General features: G+C 39.5%; 1 protein-coding gene and 1 pseudogene across 1 annotated transcript in view; both read right to left on the minus strand.

Annotated features, from left to right (window-relative positions):
* The window catches only part of SMC3 (structural maintenance of chromosomes 3), a 34,448-nt gene extending 27,869 nt beyond the window's left edge, over positions 1-6,579 (minus strand). The window contains exons 1-3 of the mRNA XM_036828876.1: positions 6,408-6,579; positions 5,359-5,434; positions 158-196 (exon numbers count right to left, since the gene is read on the minus strand). Of these exons, the coding sequence (XP_036684771.1) occupies positions 158-196; positions 5,359-5,434; positions 6,408-6,422 (130 nt within the window). The 5' untranslated portion in view covers positions 6,423-6,579. The remainder of the gene's footprint in view (positions 1-157; positions 197-5,358; positions 5,435-6,407) is intronic.
* Positions 6,580-11,022: 4,443 nt separating this feature from the next.
* LOC118882904 lies at positions 11,023-14,833 on the minus strand (annotated as a pseudogene).
* Positions 14,834-15,052: the final 219 nt, after the last annotated feature.

Genomic DNA, 15,052 nt, shown 5'->3' on the forward strand with positions numbered 1-15,052 from the left:
GAGTAGAGCTCAGATTCTTATACTCTAAACCCTCTACATTAAATTGCAACCTCGTTTGAAGAAGTATTTCTTGTGTTTCATGCAGACATAACCTCACATAAACTACCGTAAGATACCTAGGTCTTACTATGTTTAGAATTCAAAAAATAATACCTACCATAAAAAAAGTTACTTTTTCCAGATCCATTTCTGCCCACTACAAAATTTCAAAAAGTCCATGTTATTTTGTATAAAAAACATTAAAACTTTACAGAAAGTATTCAAAAAATATAAAATCCAATTTTCTAACATAACATCTTAAAAACTGAAATTAAGTACAACAGAACAGTGAACAACAAATCAATAAACAAAACAGCTTTAATTACCAGATGAGTGCAATTTTTGTATAGTCTTCAGATAATCTTCTTCTTAAAGAAATTTATTTCATTGTTTATTTTTTTGCTCTTTCCCAATAGTTTAAAATTAACAGGAATAACTAAATATACTACCTGGTTTTCATGATTTATAATCATTACAATGGACATGTAATTCTATTTTAATTGTATATAATAAAATAATATTTAACAATTTAAAGATTCACATAATGCTAAAAATTTAAAATACTTAAACAATCATTTAAAATTTTCAAACTATTTCCATGTTAAACAGTTTCTGATCAGCCCTATACATCATGTATAGTTATTAGAATCACAAAAATACAGACAACTATAAGGCACTTTTTTTTAATACCTGAATTCAGAAATAAGCAATTCTATACATAAAAGGATATCAAATGTTTTAGATTTAATAAATTCATTTGAACTTTTGTTTAACAAAATTTTAATTGTTAAGAGTCATGAATAACTATGCCACTCTCTCTCAATCTTGACCAATATCCTGAACAAATTAGCCCCAAAGTCATCACCTTTAATCCAAGATAAATTCTAAAGAAATCAGAAAGTAATGAAGTGCTTTAAAAAAAAAAAAAAAAGGCATATAACAGACACAGAGGCCAGCATGATGGGGGCTTCTATTAGCTAAATCTAGGACAATTTGAGCACCAAAATAATTAGATGAATTATAAATTACTGCTGGGGAGGGGTAGGCGGGAATAATCCATGAGTCCATACTGATAATAAAAAGATAAATAAATAGCTAAGGAGTGAAGACGTTTGATTACAGTAGAATACCAAGTGGTAAATGTGAAAGGAGTGCTGGAAATGGAACATCATCATCCTGTAACCATCAGAATAAAGGCAAGAATTATCAATGAATGCTAAATCTGAGGGGGAATTTTGATAAGGAGCACAATATGTGCATGGTCCATAAGTCTCTCCCCATCTCCATATTATTTATTAGTTGCAAGGGAGAAAACACTAACTATACAGTGGAAAAATTGGACAGAATCTCTACTCAGTGATCAAAACTATCATCATCAATAAGTAGATGGATATCATGTGCCTCCAGGTGGAATACCCTGAAAAGGACACATCATTTATGTAATATTTTTCAAAAATAACACTGTAAAAGACAAAGGAAGGATGTGGAAATGATCCAGATCAAATGAGACTAAAGAGGCATGACTGCTAAATACAACGCCTGATCCTAAATTAAATCTTGTACTAGGGGGGAAAAATGCTACAAAGAAAATCTCTGGGTCAGTCAACATAGCTAGAAAATAAAATATTATTGTATTGATGTTAAATTTACTGACATTGATAACTACACTGTGATTATATGAGGTAATACCCCTATTCTTAGAAAGCACACATTGAAGTCACAGGTAAAGAACCATGATGTACATAACTTACTCTAAGAAAAAATAAGTGTGAGAGTGAGTGCAAATGACAGAGCAAGTGGGGAAATGTTAACAGTAGATTTGGGGGACTTCCCTGGTGGCACAGTGGTTAAGAATCCGCCTGCCAATGCAGGGGACATGGGTTTGAGCCCTGGTCTGGGAAGATCCCACATGCCGCGGAGCAACTAAGCCCGCGCGCCTAGAGCCCAAAGACCCAATGCAGGCAAAAATTAATTAATTAATTAAAAAAAAACCCAAAACAGTAGATTTGGGTAAAGGATACACAAGTAGTGTCTCTGTACTGTTCTTATTTATGCAACTTTTCTGTCAATTTAAAATTATCACTAAATAAAAGTTTTAAAAGGTAATTTATCATTAAAAAATTACAGAAAATTATGGTTCAAACCATAATCCATTCATAAATAACTGAAAAATTTATAATTTCCCTAAGAATTACTCCTACCCACACAGTGGAATGCTACATAGCAATTTTAAGGATGTTGAATACTTAATGATAGGGAAAGATATTTCAGTTTATTCTGAAGGAGAAAAAAACAGATTACCAACAGATTACTACAAACCAATTTTTATTTAAAAAGGCGTACTTATATATATGTACACGAAAACTGAAGGGGTATTGAGATAGACCCAGTTTATGTGTGTCCCCAGATTCACCTGCCCTAACCCAGGCCTTGGTTGCCTGTCAATAGAGAGGCTAGTCTCCCAACACCTCAGGTTGTTTCAGCCTACCCTGGGGGTGCATTCAGATCTGTGAAAACCCAAAGGAGGTTACAGTTCCCCAACCACTCCAGGGGGGTTAGTCCCCAGAGTAACACAATCCAAAAGCACAGTGGGGGGGGGGGGAGGTGGGGAATCAATGCCCTATGTGGTAAACTTTGACCAAAGAGAGACAGAAGCTAGCACATAAAACCTTCTCCATACCTCTCCCACCTGAGCTTTCCAAGGTGTGGTGGGTTTACAAAGTCTGTCAGTAAGTTATCCAATGTGACTGCAAACCAGGTGTATCTTCTTTATAAAGCTATGACCACTACCCCCCCCACCCCTTGCCCTCAGACTGCACCCTCCCATTAACGCCTTAGCAGCTAAGCAGGCCTCGGGCTCTGTTCTCCAGGAAACCACAAGCTAGCTCGGGGGAGAAGGATTACAGTTTAAATTTGTTCCTTTTAGCTTTTATGCTCTTTATGTTCTATAACTTCACGTATATTTCTTTTGTTAGAAAGCCAGAAAAAAGGTAAACTTAAAAAGGTTTATGGTTCTTGCACTTAAACATCAAACATTCAAGTATCAGCACATGAGGTATCTGCCTTCAAATCTTGTGTTTTTTTTAAGGGTCAAAATCATTAAACAATCAAAGTGGTAAGCTTTCAAAAGACATTTTTAGGAACAATCTCACTGTATACTATTTTTGGTCTTTCTTATACAATTAAGGGACCTATTTTTAAAATATGTTAAACAAAATCATATTGTGTTTTTTCAGTTAAAAGGAAAGAACATTTAGATAATGTCCTTTGTAACTGTGACTATTAACAATCTTAATGTTGCAACCAAAGTAGTAAAACAGCTGTCTGATAATAGCTAAAACAAAAATACTTGATAGGCCCTAAAGATATAATTTAATCATTCTAGGTAATAACGGCCATCATTTTACAGTTCATTTATAAAATTACAGTCAGTCCTCTGAATCCCACATCCCTGTGTTTCACACTTGGGGATTTAATCAACTGCGGACTGAAAATATTCCGGGGGGGGGGGGGGGGAGGTAGGGGAACTTTCCAGAAAGTTCCAAAAAACAAAACTGGAATTTGCCACAAGCTGGCAACTATTTACACAGCAGGTATATTTACAACTATTTATATAGCATTTACATTGTATTATAAGTAATCTAGAGATATGCTTAGGTTATATGCAAAAACACTAAGATTTTATAACAAGTTTTATACAAGCATTCAGGATACCAAGGGACAACTGTATACAACTGACATATTAAGATATTTATCGACTTTTAATTTGTAAGTTAAGGAAATAATATAAATCTAGTAATTATTCATTTTTCTCCGTTTCTAAAGATTTTTTTATTGATGAAAATCAGAAGGCACTTATAATCAAAATGTAAGTAAAACTCTAGTACAATCAAGCTACCCTTATGGCACACCAATTCAATTAACGATTCTCCAGTAGGCAAGGCAGAGGGAAAAGTATGTTTTCTTTATTCCCAACTACAAAGTTGCAATTGATGTACCAAGGGCAGGTTTTTTCCTTGCCCTCAATTTTAAAATTTTATTATTTATTTATTTCAAAATAAAGTATGATTCTCCAAGTTTCTCTGGGAACATCAGTATTCACTGTTCACCCTTTACTGATTTCTCTATGAATCTCACCTCACCCATGCTATGGACTGAATTGTGTCCCCGCCCCACCCAATTCATATGCTGAAGCCCTAACCTAACCCCCCTATGTGAAGCTTTTTGCAGATGCGGGTCTTTGGAAGGTAATTAATGTGAGGTTAGGAGATGCGGGTCTTTGGAAGGTAATTAATGTGAGGTTAGGAGTGTGGGGCCTTTATGGTGGGATCAGTGCTCTTGTAAGAGGGTGAGGGAGAGGCTCAAACAAAGAAGGTCCTGTGAGCATGATGGAGAGGGAGGCCTCCAGAGCAGTGAAAAAATAAATCCCTGTTGTTTGAGCCACCTAGTCTACGATATTTTGTTATGGTAGACCAAGCCGACTAGCATGCCAACAAACTCTGTAAGGACACTGTAGCAGAAATCTATGTCAATAGCAATTCTTTGCTTTTCTGGTGTCTAGAAGCACTCATTTCACCTACCCTTTAAAAACTGAGCAGAGTGTCAGAAAACACTTTTGCTGTCTGTACCAGCAAAATGAAACCTTATCATCTGAAGAATCTATAGATTAACTATTACACTGCAATAACCATTAGCCCCTTGTCCTCACACAACTGCCTTCTCATTTAATCTTCCCAACAGCCCCATGAGATGTATATCATTATTTCCACTTTGCAAATGAGAAAACTAAGCAGCTCAGGAAGTCAAGTTTGAAGAATACATGGCAGAATTGGGATTTGAACCCCATTCTGTTACAATTCAGTTTATGCTCTTCCCACCAACCTGTGTAGTCTGTCCTTAGACATTATAATAGGAAATTTAAAAAAAATCTGAGAACAATCTAATTTGTGCAAAAAGAATGGTCACCTTTGAAATAAGGCAATAGTGTCCATTTTAACTAGAAAATGACATACCAAGAAGAGCTGAAACGCTAAATTTAGTCATTCACTATAAACTTAAATCTGTCAAAACATACACATACAAGGCTACCAAATAAAAACGAGTAATTTATGATTGTCTTATTCAAGTATTTTAACCGTATAAAGGAAGCAATTTCATCAGTGCAGATAAAAAAACAGAAAAGTAATTTCATATAGAAAAAAATACACATAAATTTATGTAATATTCAGAGACAATTCCTGTCTCCTTAAGCCTAAACACAGGCAGGATTTAAATGGCTGTAGAGACATAAATCTGGTCTAGTAAACCATGAACACTTACCAATAACATTATGTTTTGAACTGAAGGGATCTACAATTGTTTGATCTCTGTAACTTCGAAAACCCTGGATAATAACCTAAAAAATAAAAGAGAGATTTTTTTCAGAACACACCCCAAAAGAAATAACTTCTAAGCTAACATTTTCCTTTTGCACTCCGTCCCGTTCTGGTTTCTCATTTAACGCAAGTCAGAAAAGCTTCCATGTCCTAGAAGAAAAACTCATTTTGCAAAGTGATTTTAAAAAACTTATTAAAACAGCCCGTTTATCAGTAACCATTGCCACTGTTGCTTTTTTAGGAGTTATAATTAGTAACCTGTTAGGGAACTCTCAAAATCAAGCACCCTGTATACGGTTCGTTGGCACACTAAGCCTTAGAGGGCCGTACAAAAGTCTATCAAGTATGCAGACTGGCCCGGCTTTCCTGGGCGCCCCTGTCAGTCACACACTCGGGCCAAAAAGAGCCGCCGTTCCAGGACAGGACTGCCTGGAGTCCAACACCTGCAGCAGAGACACTTCTCGTGAAGAGTGGGAAGGGGCTCATCTTTGGGGTGGACTCCAGCGCGGGAAGACCATCCTGACAGAAGTAACAACGGAATGAGGAGACGCTACACATTCTGCAGGAACGAGGAGCCCTTTTATTTCTCCGGTTAAGTCGGGAGACACCCCAGCTTGGGCCTCAGGGGCGTCCCCGGGGCCGGGGAGACCCTCTCTCCACACACCCCACGCCAAAGGCCCGCGGGGGGCTAGCCGGTCCCGCAGGACAGGGCCGCTTCTCGCCCTCCCGGGAAGGCCCGGTTCCCTCCAAAGGGCCCGCCCCGCCGGCCCCTCCACCCCTCTCTCCGAGAGCCCGCCTCCCTCAGGGGAGGCCCGGGCTGCAAAGGGGCGCCCCAATTCCCCGCGGCCCCCCGCGCTTGCGGGCCGGGGCCGCACCTCTCCCACACAGTCCCAGTCCAGCCCCGCGCCCACCCTGCGGGGAGAAGCGACACCCCCGCCTCAAGAAGCGGTCCTCACGGGCCCGTGAAGGGTGCGAGGGACGCACAGGCCTCACCTGCTTTATGTACATGGTTCCTCGCCCCGAGCCGGGGAGAAGGCCTCCCGCGCAAGAAGCAACAACTCGCCAGCGGGCTCAGGTGAGGCGCCTAGGAGACCCCTCCCCCCAAAGCGCCGCTCTCTCCCCTCTAGCCAAACAAAATGGCGGCGCCCATGGAGGCGGAGTCCCCGCCTCGGACGGAACCACCCTCGCAGCCCCCAAGGAGAGTAGGGGGAATCAGGGTCAGATCTGCTCTTTCTTTTTGGCAAAAGGAGCCCTTCTTCGATGTCTTTAGGTGAATTTCATTTGATTCCTCAATTTTTAGATGAGTTTTTCCTGAGAATTAGTCGGAAGCTTCACTCGGACAAGAGCCTTGATCGTGATGTTGGCCCGTATTCCCTCCGAGCGTGGAGCCAATGGTTTCGACCACAGGGAGGAAAGCTTCGGCGCCAAAGCTAAGACTGGGAGTCTAAGGGCCAGTAGCGGTGCGTGCAGGTGGCCACGTGGTCTCGGACTGTTTGGAAATGCGGTGCTAGCGCAGGTCCCCGAACACGCAACGTACTGGACGTGGGTGGGATTCAGTGTGCAGAATCCCTGCTGCTCCAGTATTCTCTCGCTCTGGGAACTTTTATAAATTTAGAATTGCCCCCACTGGGTCTTGACCACCCACTCGCAGGACACCCCAAATGGACTTGACGGTCGAAAATTAGTTTTAATAATGTCATAATTATTAATACCCCGGGCGATTTTTACTGCTCTGCCATCTGCTATAAATCTAGGCAGATTGGACAACTGCAACAAAAAGAGATTTAGGTAAGATTAAAAGCTACCCCCCCCTCCCTTTTTATAACAGCCTAAAAGATACGAGGTGCTAGTGGCAACCCTGGGTGTATCTGATCTGTTATCAATCGTAGCGGAAAAACATATTGTTAGAAATTGGATCTCTGGGTCGCTGTAAAATTACCTGCCACTCAGCAGCCACTCAGGTTGGTCGGTCCTCGCCATCCCTCCCGCTGCGGCTGGTAGTTCTAGCCCTTATTCTTTCTAGATTGAACTATTACTAGTAGCCTCTTAACTTCATCCCTGTCAGCGCCTCTTAGTGCTGGCAGAATTCTTTATATACCGTTTTAATAGATGAGGGGAGACGGACACTTCAGGGAAAACAAATGACTTATTTGAAGGTGAAAAGGGGGAGAGAAAGAGCACATTAAGGGAAAACAAATGACTTTTATGAAAGTCAAATGGGCCCTTAGGAGAACAGATGGGAGACCTGCTAGTTTTTGTGACTTTGTCTGTTTGGGTGTTACTCAGTGATAAGAGTCAGACTTCTCTGTGAGTTCCCAGAGAGAGGATTTATAACAGTTGAGTTACTTTGAGCTCTTTTGGGAGGCAGATAAGAGATTTCAGGAACTCAAGTACTTTCAGCTCAAAATAATTTTTATGCTACAGTAGTGGATTCTGGAGCACTTCAAGAGGGTATTCAGAGTATACTTGCCACTTCTTCCCTCCCAGGTCTGAGGAACATGGTGTCAGTGTAGTGGACCAGCATGATAATCTGTTCAATGATGAAAGAATTAAGGACTCTAGACTATATTATGACGGAGAGCAAAGAAGTAATGTGGCATTGAATGTGAATTGCTGCAGGCACCGTGGGAATGCTCCACTCCTTCCAGATGAAGATGAAAAAGAATACATTTTGCCAGATAATAACTGCCAGTCTGTGTTGATCTCTTCTAGTAAGGATTCTACCTCCAGCCTACAGCTGAGTTACCTCTCGCTTAAGTTCTGTTAGTCCACTGTCTGTCAGGATCAATCTGGTTTTTGCAAGGACCTAACTGGTGAATTAAATGGAGATTTAATGGGGACCACCACCCCTCATCCTTTAAACTTTTGAGAGTGGCACTCATTTCCACCATTCTGTCCAAGATGTGGTACTGCTTCTAATTTATTATCTTGGCTGGCCTTAAGGCAGTTTTAGGGAGTCTGACTTTTAGATGAAAACATAGGAGTAAATCTTTGTGACTATGGATTAGGCAGTGGTTTCTTAAATATGATACTAAAAGCACAATGATGAAAGAAAAAAAATTATACTTTATAAAAACTTTTGTGCCTCAGAGGAAGTAAAACAACAAGAAAATGTGAGTTATATATTTGACAAGGGACTTGGATCCGAAATATATAAAGAACTCTTACAATAACTTAACAACTTAATAACTTAACAATAATAAGACAAATAACTCTGTTTAAAAATAAGCAAAGGATTTGAATACACATTTTCCCAAATGGTCAGTAAACTTATGAAAAGATGCTCACCATCATTAGCCAGTCAGATACCATTTCACACCCAATAGGATAGCTAAAATAAAAAAGACAGACAATAACAGGTGTCAGCTTGGATATGGAGAAATTGGAACAGTCTTATATTATTGCTGCTAGGAATGTAAAATGGTGCAGCCACTTTAGCTATTCCTCAAAAAGTTAGACATAGGATTACTATATGACCCAGCAATGTCATTCCTAGGTATATGCCCAAGAGAAATGAAAACTTCCACACAAAAATTTGTGTATGAATGTCCATAGCAGCATTATTCATAGTAGCTAAAAAGTAGAAATAACCTAAATGTCCATCAACTGTTGGATGAGTAAAATGTGCTCTATCCATACAATGAAATATGAGTCAGCAATAAAAAAATAATACCAAATCATGCTGAAGACTGTACTGCCACATACACTCACTGCTATGGTCCGGGTTCTATCCCTGGTCCAGGAACTCACGTGGCACAGCCAAAAAAACCCCACAAATAAACATGGATGAATCTTGCAAATGTTAAGCTAAGTGGAAGAATCCAGTCACAAAAGAGCACATATTGTATGATTCCATTTATATGAAAAGTCCAAAATAGACAAATTCATGGACACATAAAATAGATTAGTAGTTGCCTGGGGCTACAGATTGGGTGGGAAGGTTGGGAAACGGGTTTTGGGGAAGGGTTTTGGGAAGGGTTTTCAAAATATTCTAAAATTAGATTGTAATGATGGTTGTACAACTTTTTAAATATAGTAAAAACCACTGACAGCATTGTAATTCAACTATACTTCAATAAAAAAAATTTAAAAACTGTACACTTTAAACGGGTGAATTTTATTATATGTGAAATATATCCCAATAAAGGTAAAAAAAAAAACCTAGAAAAATTTTCCATTATGGATCTTTAAACCATACCCAGGTCTTCTCTCGTGGCACAGTGGTTAAGAATCCGCCTGCCAATGCAGGGGACACGGGTTCGAGCCCTGGTCTGGGAAGATCCCACATGCCACGGAGCAACTAAGCCTGTGCGCCACAACTATTGGGCCTGCGCTCTAGAGACCGCAAGCCACAACTACTGAACCCACGTGCCACAACTACTGAAGCCCTCACACCTAGAGCCCGTGCTCCGCAACAAGAGAAGCCACCGCAATGAGAAGCCTGCGCACCTCAATGAAGAGTAGCCCCCCGTCTCTGCAACTAGAGAAAGCCCATGCGCAACAAAGACCCAACGCAGCCAAAAATAAATAAATAAAATAAATTAATTAAAAAAAAACAAACAACCATACCCAGATTTAGGTCATGTGCAGATTTATATAATGTACAGATTATCTGAGTCATTCTAGAACCATTCTGTAAAAGTCACCAGTGATATATATATATATATATAAATATAAAATTATATATGTATATATAATTAAAATACATTATAATTTCAAATATGCTCTTGAAATCTCATGTTTATATCATCTTTACTCAAAACTTTAGCTATTTAGGTTAGTGCAGAAATTCAAATTCTGGCTTGGAATCAAATATGCCATATTCCAAATTCTCGATTTTGCATTCTGTAATAAATATCACTACAGAGTTAAGCACAAAATTACATTCTTTAACAAATAAGGTAAGATGATAAATCTTCCAATTTAATTGATATTTTTAAATGTTCTACAATTTGAAAGTTATTTAATGCAAAATCGCCAAATTTAGTATAAGGGTTTTTGGTGGGGGGAGGAAGCAACACAATGCAAAAATGAGTTATTTACTAAGAAGAGGGAGGTTTACCTCCTCCCTGCACCTTTTCTAGAACCAGAGTTTTTGCTATAGGCAAGATTTAAAGACCCTAACCTCAGGACAAAGATTTTTTCCCCAATTTTTTGGCCTGTAGCCCAAAGTTAAATTTCTTTTTCCAGGTTGAAAGTCAGCTGGAAAAAAAGAATTATTGATTTAAAAATCACTTAATGCAGACATTGTATCATCTGTTTTTCTGGCTAAAGAACAAACAAAACCTCATTCAATCAATTTTCTCAAAAGCAACTTCATATTTTATAGTTTTCAACATACAGACTTCAGCTGTTTGGCACCTTTCCAAAGAGACAATTCTCAAGACCCTGAAATCTCTGATCATTTTAAAATTCAGCACACTTAAGATTTGTTTTTATACCATTATACACGCATCAGAATGACTAAAATTAAAAATACTGGTAACACTAAAGGTCTTAGAGCGAGGTCTTAGAGGAACTGAAACTCATTCATTCATGATAGAAATGTAAAGTAAGTGGAAGAACCAGTTTGCAAAAAGTTTCTCTTTCTTTTTTTTTTTTTTTTGAGGCAAGTCAGTTGACAGCTTTATTGCATTGGGGAAGGGGATAGATCGCTCAGGAGCTCTTCGTGGGGCGGGTCCGCTTTCTCTTCACCATCACAGGCTTCTGGCTGCGCAGGATGGCGCTGGCTCTGCGGATGAGGGCCATACGCAAATCCGTATGTCCTTTCGGATCATGTGCGGGATTCTGCGGAGGGTGGCCCGGGCGTTCTTGTTGATGGTGGTCCGCACGAAGGAAGCGGCTGCCTTTCGCTGGCCGGATCCCCGCTTCATGACCACCACGACCCCTTTGCTGTCCGCCGCCGGCTCCACGCCCACAGTCTTGCGGTGAATGAGCCCGTTGTAGCGAAAAGGAGTTGCGGGCCTTCAGGTTATTGGGTTCGGTGCTGTACGTCTGCTGTTCCTCTTGATCAAGAAGCTGGAGCAGTTCCTCACGACCATCCGTTGCAGATGCGCGGACACGACGGCACCTTCTCTCGTGGCAGCGGCCGGATACGGAGTTTCTTTCTTATGAAACTAGACATACATCTACCCTAGGACCTAGCAAGTCCATCCATAGGTATTTGCCTAAGATGAAAACGAATGTCCAACATGATTTGTATAAAAATGTTCATAGCAGCTTTATTCATAATGGCCCCAAATTGCAAACGACCCCAATATATATCAACAGATGACTCAATCAATAAATTGAGGTATATACATTGACAGCAAAAAGAAATGAATTACTGATACGTGCAATGACCCTTGATGAATCCCAACAATATTATACTGAGTGAAAGAAGTCTTATCTACATGAATACATACTGTATACCTCTATGTATAGGAGGTTCTAGAACAGGTGAAGAAAATCCATGGTGGGAAAAAAAATCAAAAAAGTGATTACTTAGGGGAGGTTCCAGGGGAAATGAGAAGGAACATAAGGGAATTTGGGGGGAGGTTATGGTAATTATATCTTTATAGGAATTTTGGTTCCAAGGTTTCTGCGTGTATCAAAACTCCATGACTATTCACTTAAGAATTTTGCATTTAATTGTATTTTCATTTTACATCAGAAGAAAGAACATACTAAATATAGAATTCTAGGTAATGATAATGAATGCTGAAGTATTTAGGGGGAGGTGTATTGTTGTCTGCAACTTACTTGGAAATTTATCCCCCCAAAATTAGCTGTGTAGACAGATGGACAGATGTGATGAAATAAGTGTAGTTAAAACATTAATGGGAAAGTTGAGTGGAAGGTATACGGGTTTCATTGTAAAAATTTTTAAACTTTTTTGTATTTGAAAATTTTCGTTAAAACATTCTGGGGGGATAAAAGTCCTAGAAGTTTCCCAAAAAAACTAGCCCATTTTTGCCTCTCTGATCTCATCTCCTGCTACCTCCCCTCTCTGTTCTAGCCGCATTTAAGTGTGCCAGATATCCCCTACCTCAGGACTTTTGCACTTGCCCTTCCTGATGCCTGCAATTCTCTTCCCTCACATATCTATTTGACTTTCTCCCTCACCTTCAGGCAGATGTATAAGATTTCTGTCCCCTGGTGTACATGCCCTGTATAATCTCCTCCCCTTGGGTGTGGATGGGACTTGTGGATATGATGGGACATCACTCCTGAGATTAAGTTACCATATATGGCAAAGGGACTTAAGGGGATTTTGAAGATGTAATTCAGATCCCTAATCAGGCAATTTTGAGTTAATTTTTAAAAAAAGATGATCTTGGATGGGCCTGACCTAATCAGGTGAGCCCTTCAAAAGAGGGCATCAGAAAGGAAGTCAAGTCAGAGAGATTCCAAGCCAGAGATGCTCCCCTGCTGGTCTTTTAAGCTGTGGAGAAGGCCATATGGCAGAGAATAACAAGTAGCCTCTGGGAACTGAGGGCCTCAGTCCTGCAACTGCAAGGAACTGAATTATGCCCCAAACCAGTGAGCTTGGAAGAGGCCCCTGAGGTTGAGATGAAATTGGAACCTGGCTGACACCTTGATTTCAGCATGATGAGACCCAAAGAGAGGACCCAGTTGCATTGTAAGAGTTCTTTATATATCCTGGATACTAGACCCTCATCAAATACATGATTTACAAGTACTTTCTCCCGTTTCTGTGCATTGTCTTTTTACTTTCCTGATAATGTCCTTTGAAGTACAGAAGTCTTAAACTTTAATGTCACCTGATATATCTATTTTTTCTTTGGTTGCTTGTGGTTTTGTTGCCATATCTAAGAAACTATTGCCTAACTTTTAGTCCAGTTTTTTGGGTTTGGTTTGTTTGTTTGTTTTTGTTTTTGGCCATGCTGCATGGCTTGTGGGATCTTAATTCCCCAACCAGGGATCAAACCTGAGCCCTCAGCAGTGAAAGCACGTAGTCCTAACCACTGGATGGCCAGGGAATTCCCTAGTCCAATTTTTATAATTGATATCTGTGAAAGGAGTCACCTGACCACTTCACACTACCTGGAAAACACTTCTACCAGACATCCCCAAGACTTACCCCCCACTTCATTTAGGCCTTTACACAATTGTCACCTTATCAGGAAAGTCTTCTTTGATCACGTTATCTAAAGTAACAGTACCCTTTTGTCACTTACCATACTTTACACTGCTTTATTTTTCTTTAGAGGACTCCTTATATGACACACACTCTTTCTCTGTCCCTCTCTGTTTCTCTTTTCTTCTCTTTTCCATTTTCATTTACTGTATGTATACCCCTGTGCCCATATTGGAATGTATGCTCCTGGAAAGAAGGAATTTTTGTTTACTTTGTTAACTGCTGATTACTCAGTGTCCAACATAGACTCATAATAGGTGATCAATAATAATTTGATAAGTTAATGATTCCCCCAATCCAAGTGTTATCAAACTTTTTCATCTTTGCCAATCTGAAATATGTAAAATGATATTTTAATGTCTTTTTATTTGCATTTTCATTTCTGTGAGTAAGGTTTAGCACCTTCTCATACATTAAAAAAAATATTTCTTTCTCTGTTAGCATCATTGTTTTCAATAGATGCTATTGTAATAAATGAAATATACACATCCCTTCAAAAGGATTATAAATGTTATAGTAGTTTTTGGTCATTCTATTCTCTATCAGGGTTTGAAATAATGCCTTTTGTTGAATGCATGAAGAATGAACAGCTAGAAGGTGAAGACAGGCCCCATGAAACTTTTTGATGTTTAAAATGAGTCCTCATAATTGAAGGGTATCCTGTAGGCTAAAATATGGAGAAGACACATTTAGCTGTGGCAAAATGCACATAACATAAATTTTACATATCTTGACCATATTTAAGTGTACAGTTCAGTGATATTAAGTACACTCACCTTGTTGTGCAACCATCACCACCATCCATCTCCGGAACTCTTTCCTCTTGCAAAACTGAAACTTTACCCATTAAACAATAACTCTCCATTTCCCTCTCCCCCAGCCCCTGGCAACCACTCTACTTTCTTTCTCTATGAATTTCACCACTCTAGACATCTCATACAAGTGGAATCATACAGTGTTTGTCTTTTTGTGACTGGCTTATTTCACTTAGAATAAAGACTCCAAGGTTCATCCATGTTGGAGCATGTTGCAGAATTTTCTTCTCCATTGTGTGTGTGTGCATTTCTCTGCAACTGGCCTTTTTTTTTTTCAGTTGAAGTATAATTGACCTACAACACTATGTTAGTTCCAGCTGTACAACATAGTGATCCGATATTTCTATGCATTTCAAAATGATCACCACTCTTCTGTTGCCTTTGAATGTTTCCCCATGCTTTTGGCCCACCTGCATTTCACACTCCTTAAAGGTCAGACTATTGGCTGCTTCAAGGTGTATCATGCAGTCGCTTGGAATTACATTGTGACTTATATATTCAGGTGTTTATTGTTTTTCACTCATTCATTCATTAACTACAAAATGTGACAATCATGGTTCTGCAAAAAAGTAAGGAAGATATGCTTAAGCACTTTGAAGTTTATACCTAGCTGACCTTGCCTCTTGTTGCCCAGGGCACTGGGTTTGCCTTCATCCCATATTTTTATGCATCCCAGAGAAGGA

The sequence above is a fragment of the Balaenoptera musculus genome, chromosome 16, assembly GCF_009873245.2.
Source record: "Balaenoptera musculus isolate JJ_BM4_2016_0621 chromosome 16, mBalMus1.pri.v3, whole genome shotgun sequence".
Taxonomy (NCBI): Eukaryota; Metazoa; Chordata; class Mammalia; order Artiodactyla; family Balaenopteridae; genus Balaenoptera; species Balaenoptera musculus.